We start from the raw sequence: 20,051 nt of genomic DNA on the forward strand, positions 1-20,051 counted from the left end.
GCCAAGGGCACTGGGGTCCGGGAGGGACACGGGGGGCCAACAACAGGCGGGACACCTGGCCTGCAGAGAGCTCTCCGGATGCTGGGTGAGCTAATTCCTGGAGTAACCAGCAGGAGGCGCCACAGGGGTGAGTCCATGCCTGATCACAACGATATTAGCCATGAGGTTCAGGGACACAACCTCATGCGCTGGGTGCCTTAGCCTCCGACTAATCCAAATGCTGGGATCCCTCGATAATTTCCCTGTTCTGTTCTTTCCCTCTGAAGCACCTGGCACTTGCCACTGTGAGAAGACAGGGTACTGGACTAGATGGATCATTGATATGACCCAATGTGCCCAGTTTAATGTTATTTTCTGAGTCTCCTTTTTCTTCTCTGGGTGCTGGACCTCATACTTCCTTCACTACCTCAAACCGTCCCTGCCATTGAGCCAGTAATTTGAACTGCACGCTTTGTAATAACATAACACTCAATCACCCAATTTGAATAGTCACAGCTGGGCTCCTTTGTTATAGGCCTTCTCTTGTACCTGTTGTGAATTTATCAAATTATTCTACCAAACACGCATAAACACATGGCGTGATTTCTGTAGTTGAAGAATGTATCAGACTATGTTCATTGCCTGGGGTCTTTGCTCTTCCACGTTTCTCCAAAAAGGTCTGGAAAGCATCGAGGTTGCTTTCCAGATAGCAGATCAAAGGGAGAAAAATTGACTTCTTGATTAGGGTTGCCACCATCTGTGTGTTTTTGTGTTTTTGTTTTTGTTTTTAACCAGAATGCCTTGTTAAAAAGGGACCGTGGCGGCTCCGGTCAACACTGCCAAGTGGGCCATTAAAAGTCTGGTCAATGGTGCAGTTGAGGCCAGGGGTTAAGGCAGACACCTGTCCTGCTCTAGCTCTGCACAGTTCTTAGGAGCAGCCAACAGATCCTTACAGCCCCTTGGCACTTGGGTGACCTGGGAGGCTCCACAAGCTGCCCTAGCCTGAGTGCTGTCTCTGCAGATCATATTGGCTGGGAACCATGACCAATAGGAACTTCTGGGGCAGTGCCTGCGGGGGTGAGGGCACCTCCCACACCCTTTCCAACACCATGCCCCAGGCCCAAGCCTTCTCCTGCATTCCAAACCTCTGATCCCTGACTCCACCCTAGAGCCCACACCCCCACCCAACTCCCTACCCAGCCCAGAGCCCTCTCTTGTACCACAAACCCCTCATCCCCAGCCCCACCCAAGAGCCCAAATCCCCAGCAGGAGTCCTCACTCCCTCCCACACCCCAACTCCCTGCCCCAGTCGAGAGCCCTTTCTCACACCCCAGACACCTCATTCCTGTCCCCACCCCAGAACCTGCACCCCCAGCTGAAGCCCTCACCCCCTCCCACATTTCACTACCCCAGCCCAGTGAAAGTGAGTAAGGGTTTGGAGCAACAGAGCAAATGGGGCCAGGACCTTGGAGAATGGGTGAAGAGGGGCGGGGCCTCAGAGAAGGGGTGGGATAGGGGTGGAAACTTGAGGAAGGAGTGAGGCAGGGGTGTTCAGTTTTGTGCCATTAGAACCCTAGGCTTGAGGCACCTCCCTCATAGCAAAAAGAGGGCAGGGGAAGAGTTAGTACCAGTGTTTGCAATCCAAGGCTACAAACTTCTTTAATGTTGCCATCAAAGTTCTGTGAAATCGCTCTACCAACCCATCAGTTTGGCAATGGTAGATAAATGTTCCGAATGTCTTTACCCTCAGTAGATTGTACAATACTTTAATTAGTTGTAAAGTGAAGTTAGATCAGTCAATAATAAGGATTTCTCAGGGTATTACCACCTGGGAAAATAATTTCATAAACTCATTTGTAATGGTAGGTGCACTGGAGGAGCACAAGGGAATGGCTTTGAGGTATGCAGTGCATAGTCAAGAATAATGAGGATATCTTTATCCCTCATAGCACTCTTCTCTGGTGGCCACACAAAGTCCATGCCTATCCTTTCAAATAGGTTATCAACATGGGAGAACGGGATGAGAGGGGTTTTAGGTACTCCCTAGGACTAGTCAGTGTAGCAAAGAGAGAGTCTGGAGCATGGGGTCTGGTACAAAATCTGAGGCCTGAACAAGAGTCTGTGAACCAAAGCCATGCCATGTATTAAAGCAGATGCTCACTAGTTCACTAAGGAGGTGGCCCAGGACCAAAGCCTGAGTCCCACTTCCTGGGGCTGAAGCCCGAGCCACCTGGCATTGCCACTTACTGCTCCCCCCTCAAATATTCCTCCATGCCCTATGTTGAAAAAGATTGTTTATGACCAACAGCTGGGCAGATGGTTACCAGTACCAGTGAAGACTCAGGTACAGTACACTTAATGCACAGTAATTTATTTGAAAAACAAGCATACAAGCAGTCACATGGTATAAATCTGTGATAAAATGTTTGTGGGGGGAGTGGGGGTAGCTCCCTTTGATTGACACCCAGCCAGCCTGTTAGCTGACAAATCCCTCTTGGTGGCTGTTCTTTACTTGCTTTACCTGTAAAGGGTTAAGAAGTCCCCTAGGTAAAGAAAAAAAAAGTGGGCACCTGAGCGACTGGGAAGGGTAGAACTTTATACAATTGGGAAAGAAACTTTCCCTTTCTCTGTCGTTCTCTCTGAGCTGAAGAGACGGGCAGCAGGAATGCTGTGTAAAGTTTGAGCCAGATATAAAAACCATCAGATCATATCTAGAACTACTTTTAACAACCCAAATATGTAAGTAAATTAGGAATGTTTAGGAAGATGGGATTAGGTTTACTTCTGTTTGTTTTTTAAGGCTTGTGGACTCATCTGTGCTAACACCAGATGCTTTTGTTTGCTTATAACCTTAAAGCTGAACCTCCAAGAAAGCTATTTTGGGTGCTTAATTTTTGGAATTTCTCTTTTAAAATCTAGCAAAAGCCTAAGTTCCAGATGTATTTTTTTAATAAAATTTACCATTTTTAAGAACAGAATTGGATTCTTGGTGTCCTAAGAGGTTTGTGAATGTTGCTTGATTAGTTGGTAACTCTCTTTCTCAGCTCTTCCCTGGGGGGTGTGTGAGAAAGGGCTTGTAGCCTGATTTAGGGTGTACTGATAATATTACTTTGGATAAAATGGGAATTTAATTCATTAATTTAATTTAATTTATTAATATTAATAATACTTAATCATTAATATTAATTAGTATGGGTCTTGGGCTCGCCAATCTGTTTGATCAGAAGATAAAAGTTCTTGTCCTGAATCAGGCTTCACAGAATTTACAAAAGGACCCTCGGGGGTCTGACAGGAAGCTCACTCTGAGACAGACATAGCCTTAAAGACTTTTTATTAAAATCAATAACAGTAAGTCAATGGTAAAATACCCAGAGTTACAAAGTTATAATGGCATTACTGCTATTCAAAAGATACATATGCTAATATAGTATTATATGCAACAAAGCTTTGGTTAACATACTCACACCCATCCTTGATAACCTGGTAGTAAGAGACACAGGACCAGCCTTGCGGTTCAGGTTTCTCAATTCTTGAGTGGGGGATGCAGTGCTTATAGAATGCTAAGCGCTATCAAAGGTGACTAGGGTTTACTTGCCTAACTTAAACTTAAACCAAACTTAATAAACAAAGAATAAAACTTAGGGAAAACCAAGCTTAGCCTAGTTCCCTTGAAATTTAAAGTTTAAGAAGAACAAGTATAGCCTACTAATAGTAGCAGTCATCGTAGATAGATAGAGTAGAAATAGAATGTAAGTGAGAAAATGGAGCCCTCTAGTGAGGTGGGTTACCTCTTTTATAGGGCAAGTGCTGGAAATCCTTCCTCCTATGCCCAAATTTCATTCCTCACCCACAAAATGTTAGGATACGCTTACTCCATAGGCTACAATGTATGTGCATATTGATGACATGTACCTATGTACATATGTTCCCTTGTGGTGTACCTGTTAAATTTGTAGGTACAACACTGAAAACCCCCTTATGCTATTCTCCATTGTTTATTGGTCTAGATAATAGGTCATAGACATAGGCGTGGGTACTTATCTATTTAGGTAACAAGCTATAGGTCAACTTTGCTTTCTGAGTAAAAGGTCTCAATATAGATATGTTAACTTTGCTTTAGCTTAACATACAGGATATGGCCTGTAGATCTCTTGCATTACAGCCAAACTTACTTTAATATGAATCTATAAACCTATTATAATAAACCAAATACTTAAACTATAAGAAAATATATATATACACCAGTAAGCAGGTTAGTCCTATAGGCTACAGGCTTGAGGGTACCCCACATGGAGGAATTCCCAACTGCTCCTTCCTGGGTCCAAGGGGAGGTTTTTTTGCATTTGGGTGGAGGCAGCATTTACCAAGCCAAGATCAGAGAAAAGCTGTAACCTTGGGAGTTTAATACAAGCCTGGCATGGCAAGTATTAATTTTTAAAATCCTTTGCAGGCCCCCACGTTCTGTACTCAAAGTGACAGAGTGGGGATTCAGCCTTGACATGGTGTCAGAGCAGTGGGATCATTTTGAACCAGAAGCACAGACCTCAGGATTTTAAATGAACACATTTTTCCTTTTGGCTGCTTGAAAACCAAGGATTTTTTTTCTTTTCTTTTCTTTGGTGCCTGACGGGGAAACAGACACGCCAAAAGATTAGCCTGCAAAGCCGGGGAGTCCAACAAGCAGGTTTTTTTTATTTTCTAGCTTCGTGGCAATGAAATAATTAGGCTAGAGTAGGGCACCCCTCTGCTTGAGGTTCAGGTTGGGCACGGAAACCCCAGAGCAACCAGTCTTCCCAAAGCAGCACACCATGGAGAAGACAGACCCAGATTAAGCCCAGATATCCCACTCCATGATGGAAATGAAGGGAGGGGATGGGGACTGGGAACGTCCCAGGAGGGAAGGGTCAACCCTCCCCCGACAAAGATGCAGGTGCCAAGCTGGAGGGATGCCCTTAATCCAGACCAAGTTCTGACTGTGGAAGACAGGGATTTCTTTCTAGAGATGATGTGCTTGGAAGCGGAGGACAAAAGAGAGATGAAGCACTTGGAGTTGGAAGCGGAGGAGAGGAGAGAGGTGAAGTGCTTGGAGGCGGAAGCGGAAAGCGGGGTGAAGCGCTTGGAGGTGGAAATGCAGGCAAAGTGCTTGTAGGGAGAATTAGCGCTGAAGCGCTTAGAGCTGGAAAGGGCTAATCTGGGACCACCAAGTAACCCTAACAGTCCTTCTCCAGGTACTGCGCCTCATTCCAAGAAACTCTCCACATACAAAGTAGGCAATGATACAGAGGCCTTCTTAGAAAATTTCAAAAGGGCCTGTGTTGGGTACAACACCCCTATAGACCAGAATGGGGCAGGGATCACTAGCAGAAGGGTCTCTGCCAATTGAAGTCACTAAAACACAGGATTGGGGACTTCAACAGCAGAGTCCAGGGAAGGGTCTTGTGGCCTGCAGCATGCAGGGGGTCAGACCAGATGATCATAATGGTCCCTTCTGACCTTAAAGTCTATGAGTCTATGAGTATATTGTGGAGCTGAGGCCGCAACTCAGTGGACCCTTAGCAGATGTGGCAGCTGAAATGCCTAAAGAACACATGAATGAGTACAACTTTTTTAAACAAAAGGTCAGAATTAGAATGAGGCTGATACCTGAGCATGCCCGTTGGTGGTTCAGAGGCCTAAGGTGGAAACCAGACATGGCATTTTCCCAACACGCCTACAACATTGTAAAAAATTGGGATGCCTGGATATCAGGAGCAAGTGTTAAATCTCTGGAAGATCTGTCTCTCCTAATGCAAATAGAGCAGCTCTTATAATTGAGGTGGGGGGAGATCGGAAACAAATATGTAGAGGTGGCGGAGAAAAAGAAAGTTAGTAGCAGTTGGTGCAGATACCAGAAGGGGCAACCCGAGACGACACCCCACCATTGGGGTCAGCCCAAAGCCCTACCTCACAAGGAGGAGCCCTCCACACAGCCAGGGACACCCCAGATGCCCTCTCTTCCCACTACACCTCACTCTCCAACCACTCACCTCATCCCAGCCCACAATCAGCTGGGCGATGCTTTGAATCTAATGAGCTGGGGCATGTGAAGGCCATCTGCCCAAGAGCACCAGCCAATTACAACTCATCACCCCAGAGTCCCACCGAATGTCTTCAGGCCCAGATGTCTCTCAAATACCCCCAGAGCGAAGGGAAACTGTGAGTGTGGGCGGGAGGAATATTACTGCGTGGAGAGACACTGGAGCACAGGTGTCAGCTATCCACCAATCCCTGGTGGACCCCAAATTCATCGACCCAGAGGCCCAAGTGATGGTGCAACCCTTTAAGGCCAACTCTTTTAACTTGCCAAGTTGCCTGTCCAGTACAAGGGCTGGTCAGGAATATGGACTTTTGCAGTCTATGCCGATTATCCCATTCCCATGCTGCTGGAAGAAGACTTAGCCAACCATGTGAAGCTAACAAAAAGGGTGGGGACGGTCACCCGCAGCCAGGCTAACAGGCCTCCACACCTAACTCCATCCCTGAGCCTCTTACAGTAACCCAGCCAGAGGTGGTGGAACGAGACTCCAGACCAGAGCCTGTGGTAGCTATTGTAAATCCGGCCCCTGGGGGCCAGCCAGAACCAGCCCAAGTATCTGAACTGGCAGAGCAGTCAGCAACAGAGCCCGTGCTTCCAACCCCACCAGAGTCAGGGGAGCCAGCACCAAAGGGTGCCATTGAGCCTGCATCTGCAGCAGCAGCTAAACCGGCACAAGAAGCAAAACCGGAGCCTGAAATACCACCTAGTACACTAGTGGAGAGCAGTTCACAGTCAATGGAAACAACCCTATCACCTGCATCGCTGCCAGTGGGACCCAGCCCAAGTCCACAACCCAGCGAGGAACTAATGTCTATAATGGAACGGATAAGATAATTCAGCCTGGTAAGGAGGGGGAAGGTTGGGACACTGGGAAACAAGGCTCTGTGACGTCAGAGTGGGGAAGGGGATATGGGTAAAGGCTCTGCATCATCAGACTTCTGGTACACATGCTTGCTGAAAACTAACCCCAATAAACATTGCATTGTCTGCAGTTGGGACCTCTGGTCTTTTGCTTTCGGTCTGCATGACAAGATCCAGAGGAGAGAGTGAAGGTAAAGTTCCCTAACACTTGGTGTCTGCTGTTTGTACTTGGGTGGCTTAGGTAAGCTCCCAGGCAGCTCAGTTTGGGTGTATGGCTCTATCTGCTGTTGTGTTGGGAGATAACAGCTCCTGAAACTGCTGAATTACCAGCAAAGCAGTCTGACAAAGGGCCAGCCCAGCTGGGTGGCTAGAGGGGTGCAGCGGTTCCCATGGCTCCCAGACTGCAGCTCGGGGGTGACAACCCATCACACTCAGAATCTCTGGAGCCCAAATGAGGCCACCAGGTATCTGTGATACAAACTTGTGGGAGGGACTGTAGCTCCCCCCCAAAAAAAAGATCTAGATGTAGCAGTTGGTTGATTCCTTTCCTGATGTGTTCTTACCACAGCAGGACACACATACCTAAAGTGGTCCCCGGGCATAAAATGTGGGATAACATGTGAGATGAACTCCAGGTCGTTTTAGCCCTTGGGACTGGTGAAGGAATCACACAGTGAGTGGAGAAACCCCACGGTACTAGCTCTGATGCAGGATAGCACAGTATTGAAATTTGATGCTTCCCCAATGCAGACAGTAGATGAACTATTAGAACAGTTCAGAGCTGCTATATATGTATCCACTTCAGACCTCACAAAGGAATACTGGCAAGGAACTTTTATGTCAGAATCCTGAGAGAAGAAAACCTTTTCCATGCCCTTCGATTTGCATCAATTCAGTATAATGACATTTGGCCTCCATACGGTGCCAATGAATTTCAGAGGCTAATGGACTATTTATTACAACTTCATGGGATGCATGCAATAGTACGCTGCTCCCATCAATTGAAAATGTTTTTTGGTTCCATATCTTGTGGCAGCATTCCCCAAAATAGAGCAGATGGCAGTACATTACACACAGAAAAAAAGCCATCATCAATTTCCAGGCTGAACAGTCTGCAAGACTCAGTTTGCCCTGACAGTCTGAGCCCCTGGGATCAGAGAATCATTTCTTCACTCCCAGGAGAGGCTCTCAGGCTGAAGTTCTCCAGGGTCCAATTTCTGCTCTTCACTCTGCTCATGGAGTCCTGCCCAATCTGAGAGTCTGCTGGGACTGTACAGGGAAATCATAAAGGTCACTGTCCAGCACGCCGAGTGTCAGACGTGAGATTCATACACTGGTTCTCAGGGCTCTGATTTCCTCTCTCTGCTGAGCGGGATTTTGGTGAGTTGCCTGTTTCTGCATTAACGTTAGTGCTAAGGGCTCAGGAAGTGTTCCAGGGTTCAGGTCAAAGATCAGCTACAGAAATTCACCAGCACGGTGACTTGAACTGTTTAATATTGTCAGAAACACCAAGGGATTTACCTGGTAAAATTGAAACTGCAAACACATTGGAAATAATTCAGGCAAATATTTGTTTTTAAGAGCAGTGCCTTGTCTCTTACTGTGTCCTTCTATCTGTCTCAATAGGTTCCTTTTTATGTTTTTGGTTTACGTGGATTTTTCTCTTGTTTGCTCAAGTTTTCCAATTCAGCAACTTCACTACCCTATTAGGAAGTTCAGTCAAAGCCTCTGCCGAGGGTATCTGTGTTGCCAGAGGGTTCACAACAAGAATGGGCCACACACTGGCCAGATTCTGCTCTCACATTCTGCCTCCCTTGGTTGACACTGGCCTCCCTGAAAGCAAAATCAAGCCCCTTGTATTTGAGATCCCTCTCCTTCATGCCCAGTCTCAGCGTGCCACATAAACTGGGGGTTTTCTTCAGACTCTTTTGGCACCCTAACCGAATAGTGCTCTCTGCAGCAGGCCAAGAAGCCGTGATTTTCACAGCTCAGAGCCGAAAGTTAAACACTGAGGGTGAATCTGGTTCCATTGCCAAACACAGCGAGGAGTTCACCCTAAATCTATATGTAGGGACTTAAATAAATGGTCTGATTTACACCAGCCATGAGCCTCCAGTGACTTTAACTAGAATTGTCCTCTGGCTTCTAAGGAAGGGTGAGTTTTTTTTAAACCAAAGAAGAAACGAGAGGAGAGTTGCTGAAATTTCAAACTCACAGGCCTAGAGGATAACATTTTTTTTCAGGGAGGGAGAGAGGTCTGCTGTCTCCATGCCCCTGCATTTCTGGCCCTTGAGGGGATGGGAAGCACCAAAAGGCAGTAAAAAGAAAAGCACGTTTCTGGCTTAGCAGAAACTAGGTGTTGGAAATTTCATCAGTGCAAGTCCAGGAATGCACTTTTTTGGTGAGTGTTTTGTGGTAATTTCACAATTTAAAGAAAAATGTTTAAGGAAAAGAACCAAGAGTGGCGGGGTCTAGTTAAGGGAGCCCACCCTCCTTGCTAAATTGGTAGTGGAACAAAGCCTGTTTCCATGGAAGGGACAGTTCAGCGAGGAAAGCAGGATTGGGCCCACACAAACAGATAAAGAGATTGGAAAATAGTTTGGGAGCCCTGAGGGGCAGGAGTAAGGGAAACAGTAAGTACGGGCACAGAGAATTCAGATCCCTGGAACAATACTTAGAATGGTAAAGTCTGAGTTAATGAAGGTGTCAATTTGGGACCTAAGCAAGTATGTGTGTGTGTGTGTGTATATATATATATATATATATATATATATATATATATAGAAAGTTAACTCGGCAGAGACTGGAGGAAATTAAGCAGTTAAAAGTTGTAAAAATGTTTTAAAAATTGTTATAGAAAAGAATTCTTGGTTTATTTACAGTCATTCTAAAGGGAAAATGAGCCATTTTCCAGAGGAATGTCTGTAAATAATCCAAGCAAAAAACCCCCAACTCAATCTAATTTAAATCATTTAACTATAAACAATTTAGTCAAATTCACTAAAAGAACATACGGGTTTCTATTAGAACTTAATTGCCCCCAAAGGTATACAAATGTAATCTATGTACAGCTGTGTAAAAATGTAAAATTGCATCAGCAAATCAATGAGCTGCCTGCAATCACAACGAGGTGGAAAAGAGCAGCTGAGGTAAACCTGTGGTTAATGCAATGGACAGGAGATCTTCATTACATGGGTGGGGGATGTCTTCAGAAGGCTAACGTAGGAGGAGGTGTGTATGGGGTTACAAAATACTCAACTAGCAATGTTAATGAATGTCATGAGGGCGGGATGATGGCCTTTATCTTTAAATCATGAAGCGAGCCCATATTTATCCACACTCGCAAAAACATACCCATCTGCATGAAAAATAACATCCCCAACCTGTGGGGCTAGCACATGTGTAATAGTTACCGTGGTACCTTGGAATGGGATGGCAACTAATGTGGTCTCCCTGAAATCCATGGGAGTAATGAGAAGGCGGGGGAGCTCACTGGGACCAACTGGAGAATAGATGGGGAGGGTGGAATGGAGTAAATTTGAAAATAATTAAGCTAAAGCATTGCTTGTCCAGGGAAACTATTTGGATGTGCCCCCTCACCGATGGCCATAGAGGAGCAGACCCAATGTTGCAAGAGGTGGACAATTAGGTGTGATGCATATGGGGACTGGAGTGTTCTGCTGGGAATGAGCACAGTTCAGTACTATAACATTGGGGGTAGAATTCTACCAGCATCTGGCCAAATTCTGCACCTCTACACACTGCCGTGGTGCACGAATGGCTTTGTATATTCTCCAGAATGGTTTTAAAAGGATCTTAACCCTGTCCAAAGAGGAGAAGTAGTGTTTCTGATGATAGCCCAGAGGATGGACAATATTGCAATGGTCAGGGCTCTCTTTGTTACTTTGGATTATTATGGTTATTGGCCTATTATTATGTAGACTAGTTCTGCATGTGTACTGCAGTGATTAACGAGGGCACAGATCCATAAAGCACAACTGCTAATTGTAACACATAAAGCAATGTAGGCCCTCCACCATAGTGTAACAGATTGGACCCAACCTTCTCAGGCCCATTGCTATGAGAAATCTGGAACTCTAATTTCAAAACTTGCAGTATGCCTGTATGAGGGAAAGTGCAGAACATCATGGTGCTCCATTTGTCCCACTGCCCTCGTGCAGTGGGACAAATGGAGCACCAACACATTCCACTTTGATAGCTGTCTCTTTCAGGAAATGTGCCACCATATGCCCTATGCTTTTCCATGGATACCTGGGCAGGCGGGTCCCAGAAGAAAATAGAAAAAATTCAGGTGGAGTGTTAAAAGTGCTAGTGACTATGTAAGATTCAGGCCTGTATATTCGCCTGAGATAGAATTTTGGGTCTTGTTTGCCCATTCAATTTTTGATACTCTGATCTCTATATAATCTTGTATCTTATGCCAATGCATGTGACAAAAGGAGAAAGACACTGTGTGTGTTGTTTCTGCTTGACCAGATGGATTTGTTGGTATAATGGAACAGATAAGATAATTATGGCTGCCAAGGAAGGGGGAGGTCGGGTCACTGAGAAACAAGGCTCTATGGCATCAAGTTGGGAAGGGGGGATACAGGTAAAGGCTCTGTGGCATCAGAGCTGAGAAGGGACACTTGGAGACAAGGTTCTACGGTCTCAGATTTATGGTACACGTGCTTGCTGGACACTAACGTGAATACGCATCACATTGCCTGCACTTGGGACTTCTGGTTTTCTGCTTTCTGTCTGTGTGAAAAGAATCAGGTGAGAGGGTGAAGGGAAAGCCCTCTAATGCCTGGGGTCTGCTGTTTGTACTTGGGTGGCTTAGGTAAACTCTCAGGTAACTCAATTTGGGTGTGTGGCACTATCTGCTGTTGTTTTGGGTGATAACAGGGCCTGGAGAGGCTGAATCACCAGCAAAGTGGAGTGGAAAAGGGCCAGCCCTGCTGGGTGTTTAGAGGGGTGCAGCAGTTCCCATGGACCGGGGGTGACAAACCATCACATTCATATGCTCCAGAACCCAAATTAGGCCTCCAGGCACCTGTTACACAAGCGCAGGGGAGAGACAGTAGACAGAGCAAAAGATGCAGATGTAGCAGTTGTTTGATTCCTTTACCACTGTGTTCTCGCCCCAGCAGGACACACCTATTTAAAATACCCCCACACTGAAATGGCCCCAGGGCCATACATGAGGCAAACTCCATGGCTGCATCCTCCCCAAAATATGGGATACCTTGTGAGATGAACTCCAGGTCATCTTGGCCCTGGGAGTGAAGGAATCACAGAGTGAGCAGAGAAACCCACAGTATTAATTCTGACGCAGGATAGAAAAACCCATTTCTGCATCGATTTTGGAAAGATCAACACAGTATTGAAATTTCATGCTTATCGATACAGATAGTAGAAGACATATTAGAACAGTGCAGAGCTGCTATATATGTATCCACCTTAGACCTCACCAAGGGATACTGGCAAGGACCATTTACATAAGAAACCTGAGAGAAGAAATCCTTTTCCATTCCCTTCAACGTGCATCAATTCATTATCATGTCATTTGGCCTCCATAGGGTGGCTATGAATTACAGAGGCTAATGGACTGGATATTACAACTGCCTGGGAGGTACGCTGCTACGATCAATTGAAAATGGGTTTTAGAAATGTTTGCAAGACTCAGTTTGCCCTGACAATGTGAGCTTCTGTTATCAGCGAATTTCTTCTTCCATCAAGGGGAAGATCTCAAGCTGTAGTACTCTTCCCTGTGGCCAGGGAGCCGAGGGAATTGTCTGGGATTCCTGGGCAGTCGGCTGGGAATGTACAGGGAATCATAAAGCTCACAGTCCAGTATGGTGAGCATCAGACATGAGAGAATCATACTTTGGGCTCTGCCTTCCTGTCACCATAGGGAGATTTCTTCTCTTTGCTGAGCGAGATTTCAGTGAGTTGCCTGTTTCTGCATTAAAGTTAGTGCTAAGGACTCAGGAAGCATTCCAGGGTTCAAATTATGAACCATCTGCACAAGAATTCAGAATATGGTAACTTGGACTATTTAGCACTGTCTGTAAACGAAGGTTTCAGAGTAGCAGCCGTGTTAGTCTGTGCCACAAGTACTCTTGTTCTTTTTTCAGTAAACAAAGTGATTTACCAAGTAAAATTGGAACTGTAAATGTATTGGAAAGAGTTTAGCCTTTCTTTTTCCTTCGGTCTGTCTCAGGGCCTTGCTCTTTGTGTTTTTGTGGATTTTCCTCTGGTTTGCTCAAGTTTACCAGTTCAGCAACTTCACTGCCCTGTCAGGAGGTGCAGTCAAGGCCTCTGCAATGAGGATCTGTGTTACCAGAGCTTTCAAAACAAGAATGTGTCGCACGCAGGCCAGATTCTGCTCTCACATTTTGTCTTCAGTGGGTCACTCCAAATTGACACTGGCCTCCCTGAAAGCAAAATCAGGGTCCACGTTTTTTGGAATCCCCATCATTCATGGCAAGGCTGAGAATGCCCCATAAACTGGGGATTTCCTTCAGCCTCTTTCAGCACTTTAACAGAATAGGCCCTCTGTAGAAGGAACAGAAGCCCTAATTTTCGCAGCTCAGAGCCGAAAGTTAAACAGATGAAAGGGTGAAATATTGGCCCCAATGAGATCACAATAAATCCACATATAGGGACATAAATCAATGGGCTGATTGACACTGGCCATGAGCCTCCAGTGACTTCAAAAGGAATCGTCCCATGGTCTCTAACGGTGGGGGAGCTCATTTGCACCAAATAAAAACTGACAGGAGAGTCGCTGAAATCTCAAACCTGCAGCCTTAGAGGTTAATCGCAATTAGAATTACAATTCTTTTGTAAGGCATGGGGAGGGATCTGCTCTCTCTGTTCCCTGGCATCTCTAGCTCTGGAGAGGATGAGAAGAACCAAAAGGCAGTAAAAAGAAAAGCATATTTCTGGTTTAGAGCAAACCAGTTGGGGTTGGAAATCTCACCGGGGGCGTTCTAGGAACTCACAGTGTGTGTGTGTGCTGCGGGGAGGGGCAGGGATGTGCAGTATCCAGATCACAGCGGCATGGAGTCCGGATGCCTGATGAAATAGATTATGATCATCCAGCCTAATGCACAGACCAGAGAGGCATAACGAGACCTCCTGGGGTAGGGGGTGTCTCAGACTGTAACGGGATGGGGACCACACAGTACCAGATTGTCTCTGACACCATCCCCCATCCCAACCATCCCATCTCCCATGAGCAACCCCACTACAACGTCGTGGTGACATCAGCAATTGCCAAAATGGAAAAGCAGCCTCAGGAACGGGTGTCTGGGTGTCTAAAGGGCTGCAATACATTAAAACTTTGTGTTGCTTTGAGGAAGAGTTACTCACGCTGCCTCCTTTTAATCTCCATGTCCCCTCTCCCTCCCACCAAGTCTGTCCCTCTCTCCTTCCCTGCACAGGCAGAGCTGTTTCTGGGGTTCCTTTCGCCTGCAGAAAGGCAGTTCAGGCTGTTCTCCCCCTTTTCCCTGGTGCAGGCAGACACTGAGTTTAACCTTGTCAGAGATGGTGGTTCTCTCGTTGTGGGGTCTGCCACCTGGTTTTGGTCCTGGGTGAGGGGCATCATGGTGTGGCAAGGCTGGAAGTTCTTGGGGAGGGGAACCTATATGGACAAGTGGCCAGCACTGGGGGTTCTGGGGTCTGGATCGGGGTGTACTTGTTTCCAGTGGTGGTTGTTGAATGTTTATTATGTAAATTCACTGGTGAAATGCCTGATCTTTGCTCATCAGTTGAATCAATTCCCCATCATACTCTGATTCCCCTGTCAGTACCCTCCTTCCCCATCCCAGGCTGCCCTGATTCCAACAGCACACTGGTCTCCACTGTCTTCTCCATGGTCCCCAATCATCCCTGGCTCGCACAACCTCCAAGCCTCTTCACACTCCCCACAGCTCTTCCTCTGCAGGAGTGAGGTGCCTCCCGTCACACCTACTCCCTTGGTTGCAGGGTAATCAGTGACTGTGTCTCACTGGTGAAAAATCTCACCAGTGGTAAATGCCAAGACAGGCACCTGGGCAGCTTCTCTTGTTACACCCATGCAAACCGCATGGTGCTTCAAGGACTGCTACACAGGAACAACTTGGAAGCTGCAAAGCATGCACATTCTATAATAAGAGCAGCAACTCTGGGAAATATGGGGTCTAGATAAGAACAGCCGCCATGTACAGGAATCCCTGGTAGCAGACTGAAGGAATGTGCCACTGGGACAGAGACAGTAAAGAAGTGATGCTCTGGTACCATTTGCCACCCAGCTCTGTCACTCAATATTGGCAAGGGTTGTACATTTATTCCTAAATACAGAGATTTCATGGCTCATGTTATTATTTTTCTCACCTAAAATGTTCATCCCTACAGTGCCTCACGGGATTCCTCAGGCTCGTGAAACACACACATAGTGTAATGCTTCGAAGGCACCACAGTCACATGAGAATTTCTCCCCATGGGGCTAAATTCAAAATGGTCATGAATAGAAAAAAATGCCTCTAGCTGACTCCTGGAGACATGTTTGAGATTTCAAGGCCAGAAGGGACCATTGTGATCATCTTGACTGGTTTTCTAATCTTTTACTCATTCTTCTGATTCTTCTCTGAATCCTCTTCAGTGTATCAACATCCCTCTTTAATCCTGGACGCCAGACCTGGACAAAGGATTCAAGCAGCAGTCGCACCAGTGCCAAATACAGAGGTAAAATAACTGCACTCCCTTTCCTTGAAATTCCCCTGGTTATCATCCCAGGATCACATTCACCATTTTGGCCACAGGGTCACACTGGGAGCTCATGTTTAGCTAATTGTTCCTTCACATCCCAAAATCTTCTTCAAAATCACTGTGTTTCCCACAATAGTCCCCCATCACGTAAGGATCGCCTACAATCTTTCTTCCTAGATGTATATATCTACATGGCCATATTAGAATATGCATTTTTGGCTTTGACCCAGTTTACCAAACAATCCAGAATGTTCTGAATCAGTGACCTGTCCTCTTCCTTATTTATGATCCCCCAATTTTTTGTGTCATCAGCAAACTTCATTGATATTCAGGCATGAGAAGGGTTAGCAGCTGAATGTCTCTTATCAGTTAACACCCGTAACTTATGTCTTAGACAAAGCTGGGTGCCTACAAGAAAGTGTCTCACCAAAAGACACAGGAAAAGTAAGAGAGGTGCAGACCTGTAGCCTGAAAAACAAAGACCCTTGTAACCTTCATGCCCATTCCTTTGAGCACAAACTCATAGCCCAGAACAATAACTGATTTCCCACTAGTTCTTCAATATCCTGTGAGACGGGGTGCCCAGTAGTACACAGAAGAGTCTAGAGGACAGTGAAACATTGACTTAGTGAGCACATGACATTGTATTTTCAGTATGATTCTCCATTCCACTCCTCCTGGATCCCAATATTTTCTTCATTTTCTGTCTGTGCTTGCACTTTGGGTATATATTCACAGAGCTTGTGTACCATGATGCCCAGGTCCCTGTCCTGAGTTCATAGTTTAATTACAATCTTTTTAGGTGTTTGAGGAGTTCATGCTTTTCCCAACAATGGCCATACACATTGCAGTTATTGACCTTGAAGTTCATCTGCCATCATCTTTCCCATTCACCTGGCTTGTTAGCTTCCTTTGACAACTTCTCTGGACCTAAAACATCTGATGCCATATGTAAATGTTGCCCTGTCACTGCTCACCCTCGTTTCTGGATTGTAAATTACTATAAGATATTCACCATACCCATTTGTTATAAAGTGTGTAACCCCCCTCTCTGTGCTTCTCTCTCTTCATAGGCACCTTGAGAATATCTGATTCCTATCAACACATCGACAACGTCATGGCAGCTTTCAACCTCTCCCACTTTGACCCTTCTACATTCTTCCTAACAGGCATCCCTGACCTGGAAGCTGCCCATATCTGGATTTCAATCCCTTTATCTATGTTCTACATTATCAGCCTATTGGGAAATTTCACAATTCTGTTCGTTGTAAGCAAAGAGCAAGCCCTCCACAAGCCGATGTATCTGCTGATCTGCATGCTGGCACTCACAGACATTGGCACGTCTACCTCCGTTGTGCCAAAAGCACTGTGTATATTTTGGTTCAATTTGAACAGCATTACTGTGGGTGGCTGCTTCACCCAGATGTTCTTCCTTTATGCGATTTCTTCTATGCAGTCATCCATCCTCATGACAATGGCCTTCGATCGCTATGTTGCCATATGTAACCCTCTGAGATACACCACCATCCTCACCAATGCCCGAATAGCTAAGCTAGCTCTAGTGGGTTTGATAAGAGCTGTTCTTGTTGTTCTGCCTATGCCTCTGCTCCTGAGCAGGCAGCCATTCTGTGCCAACCGCATTATCTCACACACATTCTGCAATCACATGTCTGTGGCAAAGATTTCATGTGGGGACACCACCGTCAGCAGGATGTACGCCTTGGTGATAGTGATTGTATTCACTGTGTTAGACCTGCCCCTCATTGCCCTGTCCTATGTTCTGATCACCAGGGCCCTCTTCAGAATATCCTCAAAGAAAACCCACCAGAAAGCCCTCAACACCTGCACAGCCCACATTTTTGTGATGTTGATGTTTTATCCTCCCTTCATCTTCTCCACCTTGACATACCGGTTTGGTCAGGGCATTGCTCCCCATATAACCGTCATGTTGGCCAACCTCTATTCCGCTGTCACCCCTATGCTCAATCCTATCATTTATGGGGTCAAAACCAAAGAGCTTTGTGACAAAGTTTGCAAATACAGCTGCAGAAGGTAATCGCCTGGGACCACTGACTTTCAACATGCATGACAAAAGGGGGAAAGACTACTTCCCAGTTAATCAACGATGCTGTCTCCCAGTTTGGCTGAGCTTAGCATTGTGAAAGTTGAGAGTGTGAGAAGCTCCTCATGTCTAACACTTTATCAGTGCATCGCGAAGCACACTTCGCTCTGGTCCTCATTTTTCTGACCATCACCTATTCTCTTTCAAAAAGAACAGGAGTACTTGTGGCACCTTACAGACTAACAAATTTATTAGAGCATAAGCTTTCGTGGGCTACAGCCCACTTCTTCGGATGCTGTAGCCCACAAAAGCTTATGCTCTAATAAATGTTTTAGTCTCTAAGGTGCCACAAGTACTCCTGTTCTTTTTGTGGATACAGACTAACACAGCTGCTACTCTGTAACCTATTCTCTTTCAGTATCATCCATCTGCTCCCACCTATACACAACCTGTCACTCACCATTTCCATGAATTCTAGACTACCAGAAGATATTGCAGCTTTCTGAAACAAGATGGCTTTTAATTAGAGCCTGTTTGAACAGGGTTCTTAATGAGTTTTAAATAGATTTATGGAGATATCCTATCTCCTAGAACTGGAAGGGACCTTGAAAGATCATTGAGTCCAGCCCCCTGCCTTCACTAGCAGGACCAAGTACTGATTTTGACCCAGATCCCTAAGTGGCCCCCTCAAGGATTGAGCTCACAATGCTGGGTTTTGCAGGCCAATGCTCAAAGCATTGAGCTATCCCTCCCCCATTTGACGAACTGAAGCTTTGTTCTGATTCAGTTTGATGAACTGAAGCTTTGTTTTCTTATAACCAAAGACAAAGAATGCAACTACAATGCTAAACTTTTAAATTAAATGTACAGTGATCCAGTGAGCAAAATGTACCTGATATTTCTATGCCCAATCCATCAGAAAGCCTGGAGAATAAACCAAATGTTTTTATTGGAAACTGCTCATATAGGAAGAATGCTGCAGGAATTGAGGATATTCTACTAGAGATTATCAGCGAACACTATGAAATTGTGTTTTTGAGAACTGGAATGTATTACTCTGGATTTTGGGGGTGTTTACCCCACATTCAGATGATGCCAATTGCAACAAGAGGGTATACACTCAACCACTATGAATTAATAGAATAGAACATCACATAGTTCAGAGTTACTTGGAAAGCAGCCTTTTAGATACAAGGTTAAAATCTAGCTGGCAGTTTCTGCTCATCAGAATGGGAGGGGTGGACAGACAAGTAAATAAGTGAGAATTGAAGAATATAAATGGATGAAAACCTTGAGTCTAGATTCCTGTGATATTAGAAGTTTATTATAAATTACAAATAATGATGGTCCAGTGTGGTTACTATGGGTTTTGTAACATTGCTAAAAGATTAGCTAATACGGTGCACTTTGGAGCAGTCCTTTGAAGCCATCTTGAGAGACCTTTTCCCTCACACCCTTTCACCCCAGCAGCTGAGCAACTGGCCACTGCAAATCTGCTGTTAATTACTCAGTAAGGTTCCAGATGTTAGGTAAATATCTGGGATGTTCTAAACCAATTGCTTATGTCTGTGTGTGTTTCAGTGTAATGAACTGCGGTGTTAGACAAGAGGATGCTGACTTGCATTTAATGGTTCAGACAAAATTGCTGTGTTCCCAGTGATTGATTCCTGACACTGCTTGGAGTGAAATACTTAAGTTGCCCCTGCTAGGGTTTCTCGAAAAAACTGGGTAATGGACTACTGTGTTAAACTACAATGTCGCCTTGGAGTCCAAAACCCTTTGTTCAATTGATTTTGGAATCACTTTGAGCTCAAACTTTCAAAATACACACTAATCATTCCCATTGTCCAAGATGTGAAAAGTAGGTATCAAAATTTCATTTTGGAGTTTGTGAAACAGATGAAATAGAGATTGCAACCAAATGTCCAGGTGATTGAGTCACTTGCACTATATAAGAACATAAGAACAGCCGGACTGGGTCAGACCAAAGGTCCATCTAGGCCAGTATCCTGTCTACCGTCAGTGGCCAATGCCAGGTGTTCCAGAGGGAGTGAACCTAACTGGCAATGATCAAGTGATCTCTCTCCTGCGATCCATCTCCATCCTCTGACAAACAGAGGCTAGGGACACCATTCCTAACCCATCCTGGCTAATAGCCATTAATGGACTTAACCACCATGAATTTATCCAGTTCTCTTTTAAACTCTGTTATAGTCCTAGCCTTCACAACCTCCTCAGGTAAGGAGTTCCACAAGTTGACTGTGTGCTGCTTGAAGAAGAACTTTCTTTTATTTGTTTTAAACCTGCTGCTTATTA

The 20,051-nt window shown here is 45.3% G+C and overlaps 1 protein-coding gene across 1 annotated transcript; it reads left to right on the forward strand.

The window, feature by feature from the left end:
• Positions 1-4,903: 4,903 nt before the first annotated feature.
• On the forward strand, positions 4,904-17,729 carry LOC117885773 (olfactory receptor 52E4-like). The gene is made up of 3 exons (XM_034787233.1): positions 4,904-5,124; positions 15,567-15,649; positions 16,747-17,729. Exons 1-3 carry the CDS (start codon positions 4,904-4,906, stop codon positions 17,727-17,729), a joined length of 1,287 nt encoding a protein of 428 aa, XP_034643124.1.
• Positions 17,730-20,051: the final 2,322 nt, after the last annotated feature.

Source organism: Trachemys scripta, chromosome 1, assembly GCF_013100865.1.
Source record: "Trachemys scripta elegans isolate TJP31775 chromosome 1, CAS_Tse_1.0, whole genome shotgun sequence".
NCBI lineage: Eukaryota > Metazoa > Chordata > Testudines > Emydidae > Trachemys > Trachemys scripta.

Excerpts from the sequence above, each read along its gene's own strand:
- LOC117885773 (XM_034787233.1), top strand. The coding sequence starts at position 4,904 with ATGCAGGTGCCAAGCTGGAGGGATGCCCTTAATCCAGACCAAGTTCTG. Across the intron at positions 5,125-15,566 it reads GAAATGCAGGCAAAGTGCTT|TGTATCAACATCCCTCTTTA; the intron begins GTAGGGAGAATT and ends AATCCTCTTCAG. Across the intron at positions 15,650-16,746 it reads CACCAGTGCCAAATACAGAG|GCACCTTGAGAATATCTGAT; the intron begins GTAAAATAACTG and ends CTCTCTTCATAG.